This window comes from Polyodon spathula, chromosome 48 (assembly GCF_017654505.1).
Source record: "Polyodon spathula isolate WHYD16114869_AA chromosome 48, ASM1765450v1, whole genome shotgun sequence".
Lineage (NCBI taxonomy): Eukaryota > Metazoa > Chordata > Actinopteri > Acipenseriformes > Polyodontidae > Polyodon > Polyodon spathula.
The window spans coordinates 968,878-992,388 of record NC_054581.1 but is presented as its reverse complement, the minus strand read 5'-3'; the positions used below and the strand labels follow the sequence as shown (position 1 = coordinate 992,388).

The following is a 23,511-nucleotide window of genomic DNA, read 5'->3' as shown; positions in this document are numbered from 1 at the left end:
AATTATTAAGGAATACACCGTGTAACAATTTTTTTTTTTTTTTTTTTTTTTTCTTTCCTGGGTAGTAAGTGTTATTTCCTAATTGCTTATGCCTCAAAAGTATAGAAAATGGCTATTATTCCCCCACAAACTTTGCTTTTGTGACCAGGACAGTGATATTTCAAAATATCACTATTTCCAATGGGAAAACGGGCAAATATGTGTCTTTTCGTTCACATAAAGTCAGAAAAAACAACAACATATGAATCCAAATTAACATGTACTTATACTAAAGTAATACAAAAATGACTACAGAAGATTTAGAAGTGAGTAGTTTTTCGAGATTTACGATTATACTGTAAATTTACCTGTCCTGGTCACAAAGTTTGTGGGGAATAATAGCCATTTTCTATACTTTTGAGGCATAAGCAATTAGGAAATAACACTTACTACCCAGGAACAAAAAATGAGTTACACAGTGTAATCAATAACATAACCTTAATTAATTATTAAGGAATTATCACTGACGTAACTCAATCGGGGAAGGGTTTGTTTCAACGCTCGGCTCTTTCCGTCTAAACTCGGCCGCGGCTTTCTCAGCCGAGGCGCTTAGGAAACTGCAGCCGCGCCGCCGGCATTGTGGCTCCGGCTGGTTTGTAATATAACGCCGAGGCCCCCCCGGTTTGAGCCGCAATGGCGTTTGGTTTCTCGACCGTAACCCTTCCTCGGATCTCTCTCTCTCTGTGAAGGCGATGACGGGCTTGCTTTTCCAGCGGGTAGCGGCGGTCTCCGGGGCTCTGGCGGTGTCCGCCGGGGCGTACGGAGCTCACGGTAATTGCTTTTTAACCGGGAAGCTCCGGTTGGTTACCGGGGACCCGATAATATAGGAGGAAACGTGGCGGGTCCCGGGATAGGCCTCCGTGTGTGCGTGTGTGTAAATAAAGAAATAAAACTCACAGAGCAACGTGGGTTTGTAATAAATGCATATTTTGTTTATTTGATAACATTTACTAATGAACGCAATAGTCTTTATTTAAGAAAAAACCGGGCAACAACATTGTTTGTTTGTGTTTGTGTTTCGCGACACATCCTACGTGTGTTGTGTTGCATCGTTACCGGTGCGTCGTTTAAACTACAAAATGAACAATAACACTTTATTATTATTTATTATTATTATTATTATTTGTTACTGCGAGGAATTAGAGCCTGGCAATGGGAAATTGGCATTCAGAAACGCAAGCAAAACGACGGTAGCCTCCTGCGCAACCCAGCTGAGTTAGCATGACCTTCAAGTTCAAATTCTTCACAGTTGCTATAGCAATCCAAAAACCTATACAGTACCCCCGGGCCTTGTCCTGTACCAATTATAAAGCTTGGGTATGGTCTGCTAGGGGTATGAAGGTGATAGTTTTTTGTTTTTTTTTTCTTTTTAACTTGTATGCATGACCACTTGCATGATAACTTGGTAGGACATGTCTTATCACAGGTTATTGGTAGTTTCAGAATCTGGGGAGAATCCAGTGCAGTTTCTATCTCTGTGTGTGTATATATACATTATACAAAGACACGAATCATAAGCTGAATTAATTTATTAAACATAATTATGTGCCGAGGTGCCCATACAGTAGTGTTGGTGTGATCTGAGCATGCTAGCAAGGCTCTTGTGGGCTGCACCACTCTCTCCTTGGGGAGGGGTGTCTTGATCCCAGCACTCACCTTGACAATGTGTCTTTCAGGGTTTCGGAGAAGTGACACGGACGAGTACAGGAAAGAGGTAAGCAGAGTGCCAGTGAAGAGACTCGTAATTCAGAGCACAATATATTCAGAGCACGATATAGAACCAGACGTCCTGCCTTGTATTCAGGGTCTGTACGATGCGAGTCTAGTCAATAACAAGCTCTTTGTAATTTTAAGAACTCAATCAGTACTTTTAAATCTAAGCTTAAAACTAGTGATAATGTTATAGTTTTGTAAAGCGCTTTAGTATGCATTTACATGAAGGACGCTATGTTAATTGAATTGGTGTGGAACAGTAATTCCGGCAGAGATATTTTGGGGGAACTGGAATAAAGCTAATAATAGGAGTTTAGGAAGAAACTACTGGAAATGCTGACGTACAAAATGACCAGTTGAGTCACTAAACTTGTTGTTCTTTTGCGTGTTTTTTTTTTTTTTTTTTTTTTTTTTTTAGTTGTTTGAAACTGCCAACAAGTATCACTTCCTGCACAGCCTGGCCCTGCTTGGGGTGCCACGCTGCCGCAAACCAATGGTGGTGAGTGCACTGCCCCGAACTGCCCCGACCTGCCCCCGGGCACTGCCCCAACCTGCCCCTGTACACTGAACAGACCTGCCCCCCGGGCACTGCCCTGACCTGCCCCTTGTCTCTGTGTTGGTGATGTGTGTGTCTCTGTGTGTTGGTGCTGTGTGTGTGTCTCTGTGTGTTGGTGTTGTGTGTGTGTCTCTGTGTGTTGGTGATGTGTGTGTGTCTCTGTGTGTTGGTGATGTGTGTGTGTCTCTGTGTGTTGGTGTATTTGTGTGTCTGTGTGTGTGTGTGTGTGTGTGTGTTGTGTTGGTGATATGTGTGTCTGTGTGTTGGTGATGTGTGTGTGTCCCTGTACACTGTGTGTTGGACCTGTCTCTGTGTGTTGGTGATGTGTGTGTGTCTCTGTGTGTTGGTGATATTTGTGTGTCTCTGTGTGTTGGTGATGTGTGTGTGTGTCTCTGTGTGTTGGTGACGTGTGTGTGTCTCTGTGTGTTGGTGTTGTGTGTGTGTCTCTGTGTGTTGGTGATGTGTGTGTGTGTTGGTGATGTGTGTGTGTCTCTGTGTGTTGGTCTGTGTGTTGGTGATATGATGTGTGTGTGTCTCTGTGTGTTGGTGATGTGTGTGTGTCTCTGTGTGTTGGTGATATTTGTGTGTGTGTCTCTGTGTGTTGGTGATATTTGTGTGTGTGTCTCTGTGTGTTGGTGATATTTGTGTGTGTGTCTCTGTGTGTTGGTGATGTGTGTCTCTGTGTGTTGGTGATATTTGTGTGTCTCTGTGTGTTGGTGATGTGTGTGTGTCTCTGTGTGTTGGTGATGTTTGTGTGTCTCTGTGTGTTGGTGTGTGTGTGTGTCTCTGTGTGTTGTGTGTGTGTGTGTCTCTGTGTGTTGGTGATGTGTGTGTGTGTCTCTGTGTGTTGGTGTCTCTGTGTGTTGGTGATGGTGATGTGTGTGTGTACAGGACACACAACCACTACACAACCACAAGAGTCACACAAACCACTACACACACCACAGAGACACACAACCAGCTATTGTTGAGTGTGTGTGTGTGTCTCTGTGTGTGTGTGTCTCTGTGTGTTGGTGATATTTGTGTGTCTCTGTGTGTTGGTGATGTGTGTGTGTCTCTGTGTGTTGGTGCTGTGTGTGTGTGTCTCTGTGTGTTGGTGATGTGTGTGTGTCTCTGTGTGTTGGTGATGTGTGTGTGTCTCTGTGTGTTGGTGATGTGTGTGTGTCTCTGTGTGTTGGTGATGTGTGTGTGTCTCTGTGTGTTGGTGATGTGTGTGTGTGTCTCTGTGTGTTGGTGATGTGTGTGTGTCTCTGTGTGTTGGTGATGTGTGTGTGTGTCTCTGTGTGTTGGTGATATTTGTGTGTGTGTGTTGGTGATGTGTGTGTGTCTCTGTGTGTTGGTGATATTTGTGTGTGTGTCTCTGTGTGTTGGTGATATTTGTGTGTGTGTTGGTGATGTGTTGGTGATATTTGTGTGTCTCTGTGTTTCAGGCCGGTGTGTTGCTCAGCTCAGGCATGCTGATGTTCTGCGGATCGTTTTATTACCACGCTCTGACTGGGGACCCCACCCTCAGCAAGGCCGCCCCCTGGGGGGGAACGCTACTCATTGTAGGCTGGGCAGCACTTGCTCTGTAACCTGCTTGCATTGCAGCCGGCTCCAGATACAGCTCTAGTATTCAGAGGTGTCAGAGGAGCTCGTTTCCAATTGCAATTTCTCTGTTAATTGTCCCCTTACCTTTGTATGATATTTGCAGCCTTTTCAGTTGTAAGTGCCTGTCCTAGACATCTGTAACAAGGGTTAGGTCTATCAGAGTGTTTTTACACTAGGAAGTACCATATTGTGCCTAAGGTGTGTTACTGGTAAAACTAATTAAAATGTGATCCTTTGTGTCAGGCCACTAGATGGTGCTGGCTGTACAGATTTCTATGGCAGCTCTAAAGCACCTGAACAACAGATATGAAAAAATAAAAACCCACCGTATTTGAGAAATTTCATTAAGAACCACAAAGAGTGATTGCAAACAACCTGATACACTCAATCTGCTTGAATCGCTCCTGTTAATCCTCTGCTCTTATAGTCAGGTCCCAATCTGTGCTTAGTGTCGCTGCTCTTGCTCTGTCTCTTTTGAAGTGATCTTAAAAATGTAACTTTTAACAAGTTGGGGAGTGTTGTGGCACATGGTTTATGACTTTTGGGTAGCGGCTGCGTTTTATTGAGTTATACAATGTGATCACGCTAGCGTTGCCCCCTACATTACAGAGAGGCCATGCCCAGCACACAGCAGGCCAGTGCAAGACTAGATTATAACTGCATATGTTCAGTGTAACTGTATATTATTCAGTAAATGTGTTGTCACACAAGTATTGCCCTGTATGTAGTACAGCACACTTCAGGCAGTGGCACAGTGCAATCTCCAGCCAAACATATCGTGTGTGTTAAAATCATGTTTCTGACTGTGAAAATAGAGGAGTGTTTTATGCCGAAGAATCAAGTAAAGGCAATGTTTCTATTGATTTGTTAAACCCTTTGTGGCAAACAGTGAAAGGGATCAAAGCAGACAGAGGAATCCCATGGATCTTACCTGTTTCACTCTCTACACAACTCTGCAGTGTCCAGTTTTAAAAAAACAATACCTCTGACAGTAAATAACGATCGAGTCTCGTCCCTTGTTAGGGGGGGTACTGATATTTTAAAAGATTTTTTTCTAATTTGGAAGAGCTATAGTTATAATTGTTCTGGGTAAAACTGAACGCGGTTTCACTGACTTTGAAGGAAATGATAACAGGTAAATATTTTGCTGAAGGGGGGACACACGCACTGGCTTTGAGGGTCATGGGGCGACCCTTCCTTGTTATCCAGAAACACGCTAGTAAAGTGATGAGTTTCGATTGCCGGTCGGTCGGGGGGCCTTGATCAAAGGGTGTTTTGAATTGGCTTGACATGCACAGGCCTGTCTTTCCAATAAAACTGCCAATTGCCTCCGCACTGACAGCGCCCGCTGCGGCTTTCAAAGCGAGGATGTGAAGGTGACATTCGCGTTAAATAACAGCGTCTACCTCCACTTTCCTCCGGCACAGATCAGCGAGGCATAAAACACTGTAACGAGCAAAACTAGCTATAAAGGTCGACACAAAGACAAGACAACCGCATTCACAGTAACACGTTCACATCAGTTCAAAACACACTAAATACTTGTTTGTATTCATGTATTATTATTAATAAATAAAATTATTTTGCTTTATTCAAAAAATGCATTTAAAAAATAAAAATGTAGAGGTTTTTTTTTTTTCATTTGTATTTGGAGAAAAAGAAAAATTACGTTGGGACTTGAAAAATTAGTAATTTAGCCTTTAAACCCCAAAATATTGCTGTGTGTGCCCATATTTATTGTCAGTAATTTAAATCCTCACCTAGAAATAATACCTGTTTATGGCCTGTGGATGATATTTTGTGCCAAAATTTAAATAAATAAATCAGTGCAGAGAAAGTATTTAATCATGTAGATGGATAGATATAGATGGATAGAGATAGAAAGATAGATCACATTTATGTATTTATTCATTCTTTTCATGTTTATTCTGTGATTTTTATTTATTTATTTTGTCACAAATATCCTAAACTCGAATAAAACCCGCGTTTGTCTGCCCCTTTCTCACGTCCTGTAGCACCCTTCATAAAAGCAAACTACATGACAAATACGGGTAGTCTTAATTCCAAAAAAAATGTTGACACAGATTTAAAAAATATATATTTATTTTATCTTCTACCGCATTAATTTATGCATTTGTATACAACTGAGTCAATAGTTTGACCAACGTAACTGTAATTGCAGTTGAGGCCTGTGCGTCACAATGAGCCGCGGCCTTGAGTTGCGGTGGCCCGGCAGACGTGATGAGAGTCGGGGGGCGCAACAGCGAAAATGTCGCTGCCTTGGATCAGCGGCAATGAGGATACGCGCAATAGAGAGATTCTGCAGCTTCGCATGCCGGGGGAAGTCTTTCTCTGTGCCTTTGCCGGGTATATCGGATTTACTGTCTTTTTTAATATAATCAGGATGGTAAGTTAATGTTAGATAATAGCTGGGTGAATTATTATTATTATTATTATTATTATTATTATGCTACTATTTCTCCTACCACTAAAAAAACAATGTTTATACGTTTACATCAGTCTAACTAGTTTTGAGTTTTCCCTCACCTAGATGTTATTTACTAAGGTAAATGCGCACAGAATTAAAGGCTCTGAATTTCCAGGCTTGATCTGAAATATGAAGATTACTAAAACCTTACCACGCTATTGTCACCAAAGTTTAATAAACATTATATTCAACTTCAGAGGGACCTTCAAAGTACTATAAACGAAGCTGCGTGTTAATAAACGTTAGCCTCAGGTGAGGTGGCGCATTTTGCTCCATAACTACAGTAAAACACCTTGCAAGGACCAAATCCGTACTGGAAAAGAGGTCCCCGTTTGGACTTTTATAGGAGGCCTGTAATGTACAATAAGAAGATAGATCATGAAATAATTATCCGCCCGCATATTCACGCTGTCTGCTTACCAGTTAATTGATTACATCATTAAAACTTATATTTGAAACTGCCTGATCTCAGCAGAGATTCACAGCAGTTATCTACTAAAGACCATTGCAAGTTGCTTCTGGTATATCGCACAAGGGTGTTTTGCATTATCAGTGTGAGGCTATAGGTAAGAGAGAAAGATTAATTTGATAATGATTCTTCTCTTCTACCCTTGTGTGAGATTCCCCGCTATTGCATTGTGACGGGCTGGTGGAGTTCAGTGCTGGCTATTGCATTGTGACGGGCTGGTGGAGTTCAGTGCTGGCTATTGCATTGTGACGGGCTGGTGGAGTTCAGTGCTGGCTATTGCATTGTGACGGGCTGGTGGAGTTCAGTGCTGCTGTAATGAGATGCAACGAGTCTCATGTTTTTTCATTACAAGGAAGCTCACACAGGGGTTGAAGGTGAGACTAATAATCAAATCAGTCTGTACCTTTAGTCTCAAGTCCTTTATTCTACCTGTAAAGCAAGGTCTTCCTATCGCTCAAGCTACAGCAGTGTGCAAATCTATTAGAACGCCTAGTTGCTTCTAAATAGGCAAATTAGCGATTTGAAACAGTAAGAGAAAAGGAGCACAGGTGTGTAAAGTCTGTGAATGCCCAACCTGCTGTATTGTGTTTGTGTGTGTGCTGTGTGTTCAGGTCTACGCTCTTCTGAAGAAGGGGTGCGGTTCTACTCATGCTGAGCGGAGCAAACAGTCTGGGCTGCCCAGTGACTCGACTTCAGGGGGAGGTGACTGGGGGGCAGGGGGGCTTTATGACAAAGGTCACCACAATTGTAAATATACAGATTTGAAAGACAATATATGGGAGTCCACTTCAAAGCCTGGTGTATATGATTTACTGCCACATGTTATGAAACACCGTCAAAGAAGATTCTCATAAGTCCTACGTCATGTTGACCAATATGTGCCAGTCTTGATCATAGTTTTGTCAATAGCAGATTTTTCAAATCTTGTCGCATCGCCTCTGTGCCGCTTCTGGTGTGTATGGTCATGTCGCTGCGAAAAAAAAAAAAAATCACGTCTGCCGTGTGGCAGCCTTAATTCATACCATATTCAAATAAGTCCCAACACTATATTAATTAATCTGTGGAGGCGCCCATATAAAGTAGTGGAATCCTGCACAGTATTGTGTTTAGAAACATAATGAATCAAGGACAAACGAGTCTTGCACTCTGTTAAAGGCTTCATCTTGTGTCTTCATCCCTGAAAGTGACCTCATCGGAAGATGTCAGAGGCCTCCCGGGCTGGGTGAAGGACCTGAGGGACAGCGGTGCGAACGTCACGCTGTCCGAGGCGGGCGGGCTGGAGTGCGACGGGCTGGGGAACAGGCATCGCTTCCGCTACGTCATGGAGCCCGTCCGCCTCACAGTGGAGGGGTACGGAGGCCCACCCTTGCAGGGGGCAGGCAAAGGGAGCAGCAACCACGGGCAAGAGCGAACCAGACAGCAGCTGAGGAAACACGCCCCTTACGTGGAGAGGGAGGCGAGCAGCACCTACAACACTGACAAGGAGAAGGTGGCCCGGAGAAAAGAGCCTGAAGAGAGCAGGTCCAGAGAGCCGACGAGCGAGGCGAACAGGAGGAGGCTCCCGCAGACCCAGGGCCTCTACCAGAGCCCTGTCAAGGAAGCAGAATGCTCCAGCCGCTGTGAGAGCCTCCTCATCCCCAGACAGGAAGCAGAGACCAGGATCAACCGGAGCCCGAAACGCATAGGGGACAGCTTGAGCAACGGGTATAGGAGCGGCAGACTGACTGTCAAAACAGAGCGACCAAGCGGCTACCGCAGTCCCAAACAAAGAGAGGCCGACTGCACCAAGAGCCGCAGCTACCAGGCCAGCCAGGGGCGGTGCCCGGACATGCAGGAGGCAGGGCGGCTGAGTATGGGCTCCCCCTTAGGTTCGCCCGGTGATCGCAGCCCGCCTCCAGAGCCTCAGCGGACGCACCAGGAGTCTCCCGAGGTTAGCCCTGCTCCCCCACCCTGCTCCCCTGGTCCCCAAACCCCGGACTACCCCTGCACCAGACATTCTGAATGCAGCAACAGGCGAGAGGGCTGCTACTACCGTCAGACTGCAGAATACAGCCAGCGCCACCCCCCCCTGGGACACAACCAGGAGCAGCTCTCCAGTCCTGGGACCCGCAAGCGCCAGCTGTTCCGGTACAGCGAGGAAGATCCTGCAGAGAAACACCTGAACAGCGTCCTTGGTCAGCCGACTCTCTGCAACCAGGCTCTGCCCCCTCTGATCCAGGTGCGGGCGGTCTATAGGGGGCAGGGGCAAGCGCCACAGTATAGCCAACAGCAGCAGGCACCCAGACACCTGATTCCCCAGCAGCAGCCTCTGCATCAGAGCCACCAGCAGTCACAGCACAGGAAGTCTTCCTCTCCAGACAGGCGCTCCAGGAGGATGTGAGCGCAGTATCAGCGGGGAGACCACTAGAGGGAAGCACTGCGTTACCAATCTATATATCGCTCCTGCAGACGCACACAGACATGTACAGAGACACACAACACTTGAAATAAAAAAGGCATTGTTGGGTTCTTTCTTTCATTTGGGTGTGTTTCTGTTTCACTCAGTTATAGACTAGTTCATTTGCATTAAAACTGCATACATTGTAATTAGTGTGATGTCTGATTTAGCATAACAAAATGAATTGTTTGGTAATATATACTGTAAACAGCTTTGGCCAAATGTTTTGCAGCACCCTATAGAATTAATTCATTTTTGCTTTATAAAGTCGAATGAAACCAGCTGAATAACGTGACGTTAACATTTTGAATGACGTACGGCTTTGTAGTTTTCCATATACTTCATGAAAAACCGACAAGCATTGCAAACCCATACAGACCGAGAGTTTCATGCAAAAAATAAATTGATGACGTATTTGTGTTGTTTACAGCTTACATATTTTTACCATTGACATAAAAACCCAGGTTTGTCTAGCACACCCAAGACTACTGTACAGCGTTAACTACAAACTCCACAACGCTTAGCGAGCGATACTCAAAATCATTAAACTAATAATAATTACAGGCACTACACACACTCTCTCTCTCTCTCAAAATAAAATAATAATCTGTATACTCTATAGAAAAGCGCATTCATATTATGACGTTTTGTGCACCGTGCAAAGGTAGACCATGACGCAGAGTAGCTAATAAACTACAAATCCCATTAGCCTCTGGTGATAAGCTTGATTTCCGGGGTCGGCAATGCCTTGCAGAAGGTGCGTGTGTCTGTGTGGCCGGACCTGTTGGCGAAAGAATGCATTTGTAAAAAATAAATACATATATGTATATATAAATGCATTCAAAATATGATTTAACAAGTTCACAGAGCAGTTTGAATCACGCAAATTGTTTGTTTGTTTGTTTACTTGCTTCTAAGTGAAGGAAAGGTGTGCTGAGCGCTTGTCCACCTTGCACAGACAGGAGGATACACCCGTGTCTAATCTCCCTTACAGCTGAGGACAAGTGGGGAAGGCGCTGCGTAAAATCACGACAACAACAAACAAGGAACTGGGATTGCATCCTGCACACTTCCAATAGCAAACTCACCTTAAACTGGCGACACTGAAGCCAAACTATTCCCTTTATTTTTTTATTGCCCCCCCAGGTGCCGTGTCTACGTGATTTCACCGCCCTCCTGTCTTGTAGACCGGAGGTAGGTAGCTGGAGCATTTTGATTTGCGAAAGCAACCAAATCGCTTGGAACAAGGAGAGAGCCTGATTTGAATTTTGGCTTTGGTTAAAATTACCTGCTGTGTTTATTGTTAACTTATTATAATCTTCAAAAGTACGAAAAGCAGTGTGACCCGTGTTGCGTGCAGTGGGACAGAAGTATACCAGCTACGGACTTTGTACCAGAGGAGAAACGTTTAAGGAAAACGACATTTTTTTCTTTTTAAATTTTATAAAGACTTGTAAAAGTACACGCACCCTTTACACCTGCGGTAATAAGAGGCAAAGGGCAGTGGGGCGTGTACTAATCGATCGGTCGTGGTTTTAATACAAATGCACGGCTCCTAAGGCTGGGAAAAGGACATCTTATTATTTGAAAAATAATAATAATTCTTCACTCTCCTGTGAGACAAGAAGAGGCAGCCTAGTCTTATCAGACTCAGGTGGGTTTTCCCATCGCCGGTCCGGGTTGCTCCACGGTAGTACGTGAGTGTGACCTTCATTCGGCGAGTGGTTTTATTTTAAAATTTAAGGCTGTGAACGTTTACATCAAAGTGGAAACGCTGGCGATAGGACGGATGGTTGGAGCGGATGGTTTGTTCCTCTGCTGAATTTTGGAAATTCCTGGAAGCTGGTTTTGCCTTGTCATCCCACGTGACGACGCCAGTGTTCCACTCCGACTGCCCCACCTACTCTATGTTTATCTCCATCTGGGGCTACACCCCACCGTTGTCTTAATCCCATGGGTAACCACAAATCTAACCCCCCCCCCCCCTACGATTGTTTATCTCCACATCTAACCCCCCCCCCCTCACGTTGTTTATCTCCGGGGGGGGAGTGCAACAAATAGAGGTGTAGATTGGGGGGAGTGCAACAAATAGAGGTGTAGATTGGGGGGGAGTGCAACAAATAGAGGTGTAGATTGGGGGGGGGTGCTACAAATAGAGGTGTAGATTGGGGGGGGGTGCAACAAATAGAGGTGTAGATTGGGGGGGGGTGCTACAAATAGAGGTGTAGATTGGGGGGGAGTGCAACAAATAGAGGTGTAGATTGGGGGGGAGTGCAACAAATAGAGGTGTAGATTGGGGGGGGGTGCTACAAATAGAGGTGTAGATTGGGGGGGGGTGCTACAAATAGAGGTGTAGATTGGGGGGGGTGCTACAAATAGAGGTGTAGATTGGGGGGGGGTGCTACAAATAGAGGTGTAGATTGGGGGGGGGTGCTACAAATAGAGGTGTAGATTGGGGGGGGGTGCTACAAATAGAGGTGTAGATTGGGGGGGGGTGCTACAAATAGAGGTGTAGATTGGGGGGGAGTGCAACAAATAGAGGTGTAGATTGGGGGGGAGTGCAACAAATAGAGGTGTAGATTGGGGGGGAGTGCAACAAATAGAGGTGTAGATTGGGGGGGGGTGCTACAAATAGAGGTGTAGATTGGGGGGGAGTGCTACAAATAGAGGTGTAGATTGGGGGGGAGTGCTACAAATAGAGGTGTAGATTGGGGGGGAGTGCAACAAATAGAGGTGTAGATTGGGGGGGGGTGCTACAAATAGAGGTGTAGATTGGGGGGGGGTGCTACAAATAGAGGTGTAGATTGGGGGTGGGTGCTACAAATAGAGGTGTAGATTATGGGGGGGTGCTACAAATAGAGGTGTAGATTGGGGGGGGGTGCTACAAATAGAGGTGTAGATTGGGGGGTGCTGGCAGAGTCGAAAGGTTCAATAGCCACAGGGTTTGAATACAGTGAGGAGAGATCATTCTCCAGGCAAACTCAAAGTTGAACGAAAACCTGCTGAATCGTGTTTTAACATCTTCAATCACACACCGCTTTGTAGTTTTCCATATACTTAATGAAAAATGTGACGTTTCTGAATTTAACATGAAATACTGTATTAATATTATGGCTTCTGGTAGACTTATATATAGGCAGATAGATAGATTACATTTAAAAATGTGTGTGTCTATATATGGGCTGGGCTGGCACTTTATAACACAGACACGTCTTACTGTGTTTCTAAACTGAAAATGACAGCATATGTATCTGAAGAAGAGAGCTGCACGTTGGCACAGCTAACCCGTGCCGTTTCACCCCCTCCCTGTCTGCCCCCCTCTCCTCAGCAGCGTGTAGCCATGGCCTCTGTGGCCCCAAAGCCCGCAGTGCTGGATTTCCGCTCGGGGGCCAGCATGGAGCGGGTGTCAGAGCTGGTGCAGGAGCTCCTCCACCTGGAGCAGAGCGAGTTCGGAGACCAGACTGCGCTGGAGGTGCACACAGCCAAAGACTTCGTCTTCAGCATGCTGGGTAAGCAGCACTACTGGGGACGGAACAGGGATTCTGCGGCTTGCATCAAGACTTAGCTTCGTCCCTAAACAGGTGCTGAAGGGAGGGGAGGGGGTTGAGTGGTACAGCTGTCTCTGGATACGAGAACGCCCCTCTGAGGAGGTGTTACTATACGCAGAGACTACCGTAATTAAATAAATCCTACGTCTCCATGAAGATAGCAGGAATAGATCCAGGCACAAGGAGCAGATTAGCAGTGCAGAGTGTGCTATAGTGCCTGGGGGATGGGTACGAGGCCCGCGTCGGTGTTCCACAAGGAGATTACAGGTAAAGCTGCACGGTTAGGAGCTGTGCCCTGGCTTCAGTCGATTTGTTCACGCTCATTCAAACAGTAAAGGAGGCCGTATGAAATGTGCTTTCAAGTATAAACCCTCGTCCTGCATTTTAAAAGGACACGACCAGTCCAGCAAGAATCTGAAATGTATTTAACTTGTACCCTTCCAGCTATAACGAATCGCTACTCTGAAATCTGACGCTTCCTGCGTTGGTTTGTGTTGGATCTATGCAGTGGTAGCCGCTAAAGATCATACAGGCGCTGGGAATCCAGCGAACGCCCCCTACTGCAAGGCACACAGCAACGTACCTCTTGTGTCCTACCAGTCATCCTACAAAGAAACAGGTCTCTTAGTATTCTTTAAAGGTACTTGATTTTTAACCCAAGTTGGAGCTGTAGATCTTTACATTTATATAGCGCCTTTCACAGCGGACCACCATCACAAAAGCGTTTTACAAGATACGAGACTAGGGTGTGTGAGCTTTGCATCAGCTGCAGAGTCGCTTACAACAACGTCTCGCCCCAAAGACGCAGCACAAGGAGGTATTTACGTTGCAGTATTACAGTATTTAATCACTTGTAAAATGCTTTGTCGTCTTATTTTTTTTAAAAAGTAGCCGCTAATGAAATGCTTTCTAAATATAACCCTCTTTGTCTCGTGTCTTGGATTTGTGGACCCCCCTCTCTCAATTGAAAGGCTGTTAAGCTGATTAGGTTTGTTAATTAACTTCAGCAGGGTGGATGATAAAGGCTTTGTTTCCAGCCGTACAGAGCCCGTATAAAACCAGCTGAAACCAGCATTTTAATAGAAAACATTTTTATAAGCCCAAATAGAATTCTGCAACCCACCTAAATCCCGGGAATTCAGATCAGCGAGGTCTCGGATATTATTCGAAAGTTCTGCCAAACGTTCTAAGCTGGACCTAATTTTTAAATACAGTTACAATCCTAGGGTGGGGGGGGGCCACTTCGGACTATCCTATTTGTTCCCCCCCCCGCCCCGCCCCCGCCCCGCTCCCCCCCCCCCCCCCCGCGCTGAGACGTTGAAAAAAGAGAACTGAGCTGGAGACTCAAGTTGTCCGTGTGCCAGTAAAAGCTAGAGGTGCAACTGTACAGCAATGGTGCGATGCTCGACACTGTGCAGGGGGCGATACATGAGATGGTCCCCTGATAAATAAAAAGTGTTCACTATTTTCTGTGTCACAATAACGACATGTTGGCAAATTTGGATTGAACACCAATGCATGAAGATTCGTCAGCATTTAAACAGCATTGTGACGAGGTACTCGTGTCACATGTGTGGGGCTTGTTTTGTTGGCCACACTTTGATTACATGACACTTGACACTAGTGTTTTAAATATTTAGGAGTATCTGTTTGGTAATTAACTCCAGAGAAAACAGTATTTATTTTGTGCTTAATAAATGTTATGATTGTGAAATCTCTTGAAACACTTAACAGTGGCCCTAATTTGAAGTGACTAGCTAACAAAATAGCTTTATCTCCCATCCATTCACTTTGTATCTGTTGCGTATTTTAGTATAAAATACACTGCATATATAATCAGTTTAGCTTTAAATATATGGAAACATACTTGTTCAGTAAAACTTCTCCTGGTTAACGGCAGCTGTAGCTGCATTTTTCTTCAGTATCCAGTGCATTGTTAATACTGAGCAAGCTGTTTGAAAATGCTGAAAACGATCACCAAAAAATCGCCCCGAAAGATCTGGTCAGCGAGTTTGACAATAGCTGTCCAGGTGACTATCTCAAGATAAACTAATATGAATACTATTTTGTGTTTGTTTTTTTTTGTTTTTTTTTTAGGCCCTACTACACAGAAATATTTGTAATGTTTAAAGTAAAGTGGTTTGTTTATGGTTTTTGATTGACGGCACTGGTGAGGTAACTTCCTTGGAATCGAAGTGTTCCACTAAGTACTCCATGAGTCAGCTGGTCTTCAACAGTACTGTTTGCGTATCTTGTAATGCGACACATTGTAAGCCTTTTATTTTAATTGTGGAGTAACGCAGGTTTTGTATTGCTTTTCATTGAAGGATCTTGTTTGTTTTTTTTTTTTATTGCGGAAAACTAGGATCCCTGCTGATGAAGCCTCAAGGTAACAGACCCCTGAGCATGTGTGCCTCGCTGTTCTATATTGTGGATGTAGTGGTACTGATAGCTCTAAGGATGCTGCTGAAGTGCTTGTTAACACCACATGACTGTCTTTCTCTCTCTCTCTCTCTCTCTCTCTCTCTCTCTCTCTCTCTCTCCCCTCTCTCTCTCTCTCTGTCTCTGTCTCTCTCTTCCTCTCTCTCTCTCCCTCTCCCCCTCTCGTCTGTCTGTTTCTCTCTCTCTCTCTTCTCTCTCTCCCCCTCTCCTCTGTCTGTTTCTCTCTCTCCTCTCTGTCTCTCCCTCTCCCCCTCTCCTCTGTCTGTTTGTCTCTCTCTCTTCCTCTCTGTCTCTCCCTCACCCCCTTCTCCTCTCTGTCTGTCTCGCTGTCTCTCCTTCTCCCCCGTCTCTCTCTCTCTCTTCCTCTCTCTCCCTCTCCCCCTTCTCCTCTCCGTCTGTCTTTCTCTCTCTGTTCCTCTCTCTCCCTCTCCCCTCTCCTCTGTCTGTCTCTCTCTCTCTCTCTCTCTCTCTCTCTCTCTCTCTCTCTCTCTCTCTCTCTCTCTCCTCGCAGGGCTTGTCCAGCAGTTAGACCAGAGGCTGCCAGTAGCCAACGAGTACCTGCTGCTGTCTGGTGGGGCTCGAGAGGGGGTCCTAGACCTGAGTCCTGAGGATCTGGGCGACTACGCCAAGGGAGCGGACTATGACTTAGACTTTACCTTACTGGTGCCAGCTCTGAAACTCCATGACCGAAACCAGCCGGTCACTCTGGACATGCGCCAGTCTCCTCCCTGCCACTCCTGGCTGAGTCTGCGCCTGTGTGAGCAGGCCACACTCTCTCGCTGGCAAAGCTGCTGCAGGGGAGCCCAGGAGGAGGCTGCTGGGGAAGGGGGTGAAGGCTTCTACTTCTCCCCGACCCTAGTGGCAGACTGGTTCTCGGAATCCGTTCTGAAAGTAGTGAACAAACTTCGACACAACCCCCAGAGGGGCACCCCGATCCCGGAGAGGGTGGAGCGCAACGGGCCCGTGACCACCCTGATTCTGCAGGCTGGGTCAAGCCGGATCCTCTATGACCTGGTTCCAGTGGTCTCCTTCAGGGGCTGGCCAGCGGTCGCCCAGGGCTGGCTGACGGAAAACCATTTCTGGGACGGGAAGATCACTGAAGAAGAAGTCATCAGTGGCTTCTACCTCCTGCCCTGCTGCTCGGCATCCAGCAAGGAGCTGCTGGTGAGAGACATCGAAGGAGCCGCGCAGCCCGATAAGGAGTGGCGGTTGGCATTCTCCCGCAGCGAAGTTCAGCTCAAGAAGTGCGTCCCTCTCCCTTTAGCCCACGCCTTCCAGGCAGCCAAAGCCATCATCTCCAAACTCATCTCCCGCCCCAAAGCTGCCGTCAGCCCCTACCACCTGCGCACACTTATGTTCTGGGCCTGTGACCGCCTCCCCCCAGCTTACCTCTCCCAAGAAAGCACCGGCCCTCTCTTACTGGGCCTGCTGGATGAGCTGGCCAGCGCGCTCCTCAATAAGAGCTGCCTCAGTTACTTTCTCCCGCAGTGCAACATGTTCGAGCACCTCTCCGACTCCACTGCCCTGCTCCTGGCGCGCAAGCTGGCCTGCGTTCGCTCGGACCCAGCTGAGCACCTCCGCACAGCCCTGGAGCAAGCAAGGGCAGCAGCCAGGCTCAAGCTCCAGGGAGGAAGGGGGAACACTACTGCTCTCTCCCCAGGATCCAGCCCTGGAGCCCCCCAGCCCCAGGAGGACCGCATGGCCAAGCGACTGCAGCAGCTGGTCACAGAGAACCCTGGGAAATCCATCTCTGTCTTCCTAAACCCTGAAGACGTGAGCAGACCACACTTCCGCATTGACGACAAGTTCTACTGAAGATCTCATGACTGTAGGGTGCTAATTGAAACAACTTTGACGTCTTCAGTTCTTCTCAAAGTCTTAAATGAATTAGACAGACTTGTAGTCAAAATGTTTGTCAGAATTTGAGTTTTGGCATCACAAATTTCTAATGAGATCACCCGGAAGTATAAAACACTGCATATAGAAATGCTAAAAGTTTTGGACAAACATTTTGACTTGGAATCATTTCAAGCGTCTTCAGCGATTCAACTAGAAGTCTTATGTCTTCAGCGATTTCAGTTTTTAAGTCTTTCCTAGTGTTTTCAATCAATTAATAATTTTGAAGTTTGTCAGAGAAATTGCGTTTCTTTGAGAAGAACTACAAGATCTGCTGAGTGGTGAAGAAGCGCTAGCTTTGACAAAGGTTTCAAATCCTGTTATTTATTTAGCCTTGTAATAGCGCTAGCTACTGCCTCTCTTAAAGCAGAGCGAACCAAGGGTTAAAAATACCCTGATCTTCCTTTAGCTTGTTGTACGTTTTTCTTAACTCTTATCACTGGTCCCCTTTTGAAAGGAAAAATCATACCCTATAGATGCAATGTTAAATCTAGTTATTTATTAAAAAAAATGTAACCCTAGAAAATTCATTTTTTTTATCCTGGATTTAACAACTACGCCTTCCACCTGTGACTCTGACTGATTCCCTTCCAGTCAAAACATGCAGTTAAGTTGCTTTTTGAAGAGCATAACTGTGCTACACAGGGTGAGATGCGATGTTATAACTATACATTCAGGGCTTTCTAGTTAAAATAACAGCGTCGAGTGTTGTCCTGCACACAGCAGGCAATAGCAGCCTGTGACCGTGGGTTGTAATGTTTTTACTTTGGGTCGCTGTAGTTTTTTCAGGGTTTTGAGCTAGTCTCTACAGAACCCAGAATTCTTGCAGCTGGATGTGGGAGAGCTCAGTAAAATGTAGAATGAAATTAGCATTATATTCCAGACCGATTCGATATTAACTGGCATGGTTGTAGTTGCGAATGATGTACACATTTAAAAGCGTATGATAATCTCGGATGCAAAATCTCGGATGCAAAGAATTTCCAATTCAAATTTGCTGCTGAATGTGATGAATTACCTCCTGGCCTGATCGAGGTCGCGTTCCTAAACACAGGCTGTGATTTGCTGCAGTATGTTTTAACATGCATGACCTTGCGTTATTTTAAATGATTTGCATATTTTGATTTGAAGTGTATATTGAGGCTTTCTCTGTAGATTGTGTGTGTTCTTTCTCTGTGATATTTAATAGATTCAATTTGAGCTGGATACAAATGATTTAAAAAAAAAAAAGTGAGTGCATTGTGGTCTGTGTGTATCTTTGTTATTCAGGGCTAGTTTTAATGTGTCTGGTTTTTGGTTAAAAAAACAAACAAAACAGGTTTAATGAGATTTTATTTGTATGAGATTAATGAGTTTTAATGAGATTTTATTAATATATATGTATTGCTGTCCTTTTCTATTGTAAGATGTCAGCATTAATTCTGACTGGGTTTACCGAAAAGACTTGAAACTTTGGGGCAGATGCTAAACCTATTTACCTAAGTTTCAAATGTACCTCAAATGAACCTCCTGCTTAAATAAAGCTTAAATATACTTTTTTTTTCCAGTAGGGGGCAGTAATCTATTACATTTGCATGCCGATTTCTCATATCCAGCACAAGAGGTCTTTATAGTTTGTTTCGCCCTCCCTTGTTTTATAATTGTGCATGCAGTCATTCAGAGTGTTTCCCTGTGTCACATTTATATTATCCTCTACCCATCATGCTTTTAAGGGAATAGCTACCAAAATAGTTATATATCTTACTTGCCACATACCTCCATTCACTATACAGTCTTAAACGTGCAGTTTAAAATCATTGCAGGCGTGTATTTTAATTTAAACTCTAGTCGCACTCTAGTAAAACAAAGTTCACGTTCAGCTTGTCATCCAGGAATTCTGCTGCACTTCATAGGTCAGCAGTGTTACTGAAACCAGAAGAGACTGAGTCAAGCAGACCAGTCTTTGGGCTCTATTTGCCTTCATCAACGTTACCAAAACTAAACTGAGTCAAGCAGAGCAGCGTTTGGGCTCTAGAGCCTTCATCAGTGTTATTGAAACTAAACTGAGTCAAGCAGAGCAGCGTTTGGGCTCTAGTGCCTTCATCAGCGTTACTGAAACTAAACTGAGTCAAGCAGAGCAGCGTTTGGGCTCTAGTGCCTTCATCAGTGTTACTGAAACTAAACTGAGTCAAGCAGACCAGCGTTTGGGCTCTAGTGCCTTCATCAGTGTTACTGAAACTAAACTGAGTCAAGCAGACCAGCGTTTGGGCTCTAGAGCCTTCATCAGTGTTACTGAAACTAGAAGACTCCAATGAAGGTTACTGACAGAGCAGGACAGATGGTGCCACATCACATAGCCACAGCTGTCGAGCCATTGTCAGGAATTGAGAAAAAGGATAATTAAAAAAAGGCAGCTGTTTACAGCCCCAGTCCGAACACTGCAGGGGATTAAATATAAACACTTCATCCAGTACAGCTTCAGCATCCAGTGCTGTCAGTCCGCTCAATACAAACGCTCTTCATTGGCAACACTTCTAAATGTTTTCCCCATGGTTATGCTGTGCATTTACCATAGTTTACCTTGGTTTGCCATGTTTTTCAAATGCTTCATCAGACCTCTATGTACTTTACAATGCTTCCCTATGCTTTACCAGACCTCTCTGTGCTTTACAATGCTTCCCTGTGCTTTACCAGACCTCTCTGTGCTTTACAATGCTTCCCTATGCTTTACCAGACCTCTCTGTGCTTTACAATGCTTCCCTATGCTTTACCTGACCTCTCTGTGCTTTACAATGCTTCCTTATGCTTTACTATGCTCTCATTGATATGCTCTTCAATATACTGTGCACATGCTGCTGCCTCTTTCTTTTCCCCACAAAATATTTCTCCTTGCCCCCTTTCATCAAGTAGCTGCTTCCTTTCTCTGCTTTACCAGACCTCTCTGTGCTTTACAATGCTTCCCTGTGCTTTACCAGACCTCTCTGTGCTTTTACAATGCTTCCCTATGCTTCACCAACACCTCTCTGTGCCCATTCCATCCCCTCACCACTCTCTGTGTGAAGAAGAGTCTCCTTCAACAACATGACAAGGCTTCCCATTCCACTTTACCACCACTCTCTGTGTGAAGAAGAGTTCCTTCATGACTTTAACCATTCCATCCCCTCACCACTCTGCTCTGTGAATAAGAGTCTCCTTCATGCTGCTAGCCTCTTTCCATTCCCTCACCACTCTATTTGTGAAGAAGACAGAGGAAGTCAACATGACTAGGTAACCCATTCCATCCCCTCACCACTTCTGTGTGAAGAAGAGTCTCCTTCAACAACATGACTAGGTAACCCATTCCATCCCCTCACCATGTCTGATTGAAGAAGAGTCTCCTTCAGCAACATGACTAGGTAACCCATTCCAGGATCACCACTGTCTCTGTGAAGAAGAGTCTCCTTCAACAACATGACTAGGGAACCCATTCCATCCCCTCACCACTCTCTGTGTGAAGAAGAGTCTCCTTCAACAACATGACTAGGTAACCCATTCCATCCCCTCACCACTCTCTGTGTGAAGAAGAGTCTCCTTCAGCAACATGACTAGGTAACCCATTCCATCCCCTCACCACTCTCTGTGTGAAGAAGAGTCTCCTTCAACAACATGACTAGGGAACCCATTCCATCCCCTCACCACTCTCTGTGTGAAGAAGAGTCTCCTTCCCTCTGGCCTAAATCCACATAATCTCCAGCTGTGTCCTCTGCTCCTGCATTTCTGTGCTGCATTTAAGCTATTGATTCACGTTTACTATGTCAGCTCATTTTAAAATTGTACAGACTTCAATCAATTCTTCTTTGTTGTGAATAAATGAGTTCCCAGAGTCTTCTCAGCTCATTCCTTTAATCCCTGGGATTAGTCTGTTTGCTCTTCACTGGACAGGACTGTGCTCAACTGGAACAGTGACTGTCTGATCATGCGACTTGACCTGCGGTTCAAAACCGGTGACCATGTGAGGAAACGGTCGACTGTGATGGATTTCAATGGGAGTCCCTGGCTTTTTAACCTTGAGAGTTCGTAAGGAGATGAACGTTCTCCTAAATTAATGTCAGTCGAGCGTGGTGTTGTAAAACAGTGAAGGGAAAGAATTGAATATGCAGATAGGGACCCCCAAAATAACAGCCCCCCAATTTAATTAGATACCGCTTGTTCCAATGCGTTTTTGATCCCTCCTCTGTGCTATGGAATGCAATTCTGAAAGGAATGCTGTGGGCCAATGAAAGGCCGGGTTTGCAGTCAGGTGATACGCAGGCACGGTTCTTCAAGTAAACTCATTAGGGTCTAAATTCAGTCGATATGGATTTGATAAAAGCAGGAATCTGATGTGGCTCGCTCCCTGAGTTTTAAACTTCTGCGCTTGTATCTGAGCTGTCCAGCAATCCAGTTTTAAACTGCAATATAATGACCTGCTGAGCTGGCACGCTTTCAATGTTTAGCATGTCCTGCTATCTCAGTCTGTGTGTTAAATATAATGATGTAGTTAGTGTAGGCTGTGTTTGCAAATAGTTTTAGTAGCTTCAAATGACATTGCAAGCCTTTGCTTAGTGCTCTGTTATCCGTGATAGAAGTTCCCCACAGTAAAAGCACAGCAAAGTGTAATACAGCGCAGTGAAATCCTGGTAAAGCAGGTGCATCATATTAAAAACCATTGTGAGCTATGGGAAATGTAGTGCTGTGAAACAAGCTGTGAGGTCAGGACAGGCTCTTCAGTTCTAGATGTCTGTGTGAGACAAGTGTAATATATAAAACTATCTGAACAACGGCTCCCGATATCAGCAGAGGAAATGGAAGAGGAACTAAGATGTAGAAATGCAATTTGGAGCTGCTGTCTCTGAAGACTCAGGGGGAAGCTTACTGTAACTTGAAATTCATTGATAAAAGTTGGAAATTTTTTAATGATTCCAGAGGGGACTGTTCTACTTTCTGTAACACAAAGTGTAGATTATTCAACTGTCACTGTTTAGAATAAACAAGAGGTTCCAGTGTGTGTCCCAGCAGACAGGCCCAGGAACTATTAATACTGCTGTCTACTAATGGAGATTACTGTGAACATGCCAGCAAGAGGACTGCAGGACAGTGAGAGAGAGAGGAGGAGAGAACAGGGGGAGGAGAGAGAGATAAGAGAGACAAGGTGGTGAGAGGAGAGAGGAGAGAACAGGGAGGGGAGGGGAGGAGAGAGACAAGGGATAGGAGAGAGCGAGGAGAGACCAGGGGGAGGAGAGAGTGGAGACGAGGGGGTGAGAGGAGAGAGCGAGGAGAGACCAGGGGGAGGAGAGAGTGGAGACGAGGGGGTGAGAGGAGAGAGCGAGGAGAGACCAGGGGGAGGAGAGAGTGGAGACGAGGGGGTGAGAGGAGAGAGCGAGGAGAGACCAGGGGGAGGAGAGAGTGGAGACGAGGGGGTGAGAGGAGAGAGGAGAGATGAGGGGGAGGGGAGGAGAGAGTGAGGAGAGATGGGGATGAGAGGACAGACGAGGGGGTAGGGGAGGAGAAGAAGGAGAGAAGAGAGACAAGGGGGGAGGAGGAGAGGAGAGAGACAATGGGAGGAGAAAGGAGAGATGAGAGGGAGGTGAGGGAAGGGAGAAGAGGGGACAGAGACAGTAGGAAGAGGAAAGAGAGGGTGCTATAGAGAGGGGAAAAGATGAGATGATGGAGGACAGAAAAAAGAGAAAGGGGCTGACAGAGTGAAAGGAAACAAAGTGAACCCTGACCAATATATTAAACCCAGCACAGAAACCAGGACTAGAGGATGCAGTTGGATATTAAGTGGACTTGGGATACAGGGAAGAAGCCATTCTACATTCGCTGAGAGGATGAAACGTTTTACCTGGTCAAGTTGTTGAAGCAGAAGCACTGTGATCCTTTAAGACCCAACCTGATTGAAATCGATCAGCTCCAATGGGCTGAATGGCTTCGCCTCGTTCAGAGCTTTTCTTGCGTTCTGATTGAAATGTTTCAGTTTTCAGTTACTGTGCACTAACCCTAAACACAGGTCAGTCGCTCCTTCAGTAGAACAAGAGAACCAGAGAGAGCGGGCAAGGGAGCTGAGAGCTAGGAAGCTCTTTTCACATCAGTGGAAAGATAGGAGGAGCGGTGGAATGCTTCAAACTTTCCTTTTTGTATAATTACTGCACAAGCGAAGGGTTAGTTGCATGTTTGAAGTACGGGTTATGCAGATTCACAATAAAAAAGCCATTGGTCTGGCTAACACCTGTCTTATCAAGATCGTAAACATTGGGGGAAATAAGAGAACCATTTAGATGCATGGCACTGTGGACAGAACACAGGCTGAAGTTACAAGGGTGATAGAGACGACTT

The 23,511-nt window shown here is 45.4% G+C and overlaps 3 protein-coding genes across 5 annotated transcripts; all 3 read left to right on the top strand.

Annotated features, from left to right (window-relative positions):
• Positions 1-652: 652 nt before the first annotated feature.
• Positions 653-4,135, top strand: tmem256 (transmembrane protein 256). Its single transcript, XM_041238414.1, has 4 exons — positions 653-810; positions 1,716-1,753; positions 2,171-2,251; positions 3,739-4,135. The coding sequence occupies exons 1-4, from the start codon at positions 732-734 to the stop codon at positions 3,880-3,882; spliced, it is 342 nt and encodes a 113-aa protein (XP_041094348.1). The 5' UTR covers positions 653-731; the 3' UTR covers positions 3,883-4,135.
• A 566-nt stretch (positions 4,136-4,701) lies between these two features.
• Positions 4,702-9,373, top strand: LOC121306554 (serine/arginine repetitive matrix protein 1-like). 2 transcript variants are annotated; one of them, XM_041238341.1, is made up of 2 exons: positions 4,702-6,305; positions 8,040-9,373. In XM_041238341.1, exon 2 carries the CDS (start codon positions 8,177-8,179, stop codon positions 9,233-9,235), a length of 1,059 nt encoding a protein of 352 aa, XP_041094275.1. In that variant the 5' UTR covers positions 4,702-6,305; positions 8,040-8,176; the 3' UTR covers positions 9,236-9,373. The 2 variants fall into 2 exon arrangements, with proteins under 2 accessions (XP_041094275.1, XP_041094276.1); XM_041238342.1 differs by lacking the exon at positions 4,702-6,305 and adding an exon at positions 6,356-7,557.
• A 195-nt stretch (positions 9,374-9,568) lies between these two features.
• tmem102 (transmembrane protein 102) lies at positions 9,569-18,415 on the top strand. Of its 2 annotated transcripts, none has more exons than XM_041238330.1 (3): positions 9,569-10,946; positions 12,624-12,801; positions 15,794-18,415. In XM_041238330.1, exons 2-3 carry the CDS (start codon positions 12,633-12,635, stop codon positions 17,095-17,097), a joined length of 1,473 nt encoding a protein of 490 aa, XP_041094264.1. In that variant the 5' UTR covers positions 9,569-10,946; positions 12,624-12,632; the 3' UTR covers positions 17,098-18,415. The 2 variants fall into 2 exon arrangements, with proteins under 2 accessions (XP_041094264.1, XP_041094265.1); XM_041238331.1 differs by having other exon boundaries at positions 12,621-12,801.
• The last annotated feature ends 5,096 nt before the right edge of the window (positions 18,416-23,511 follow it).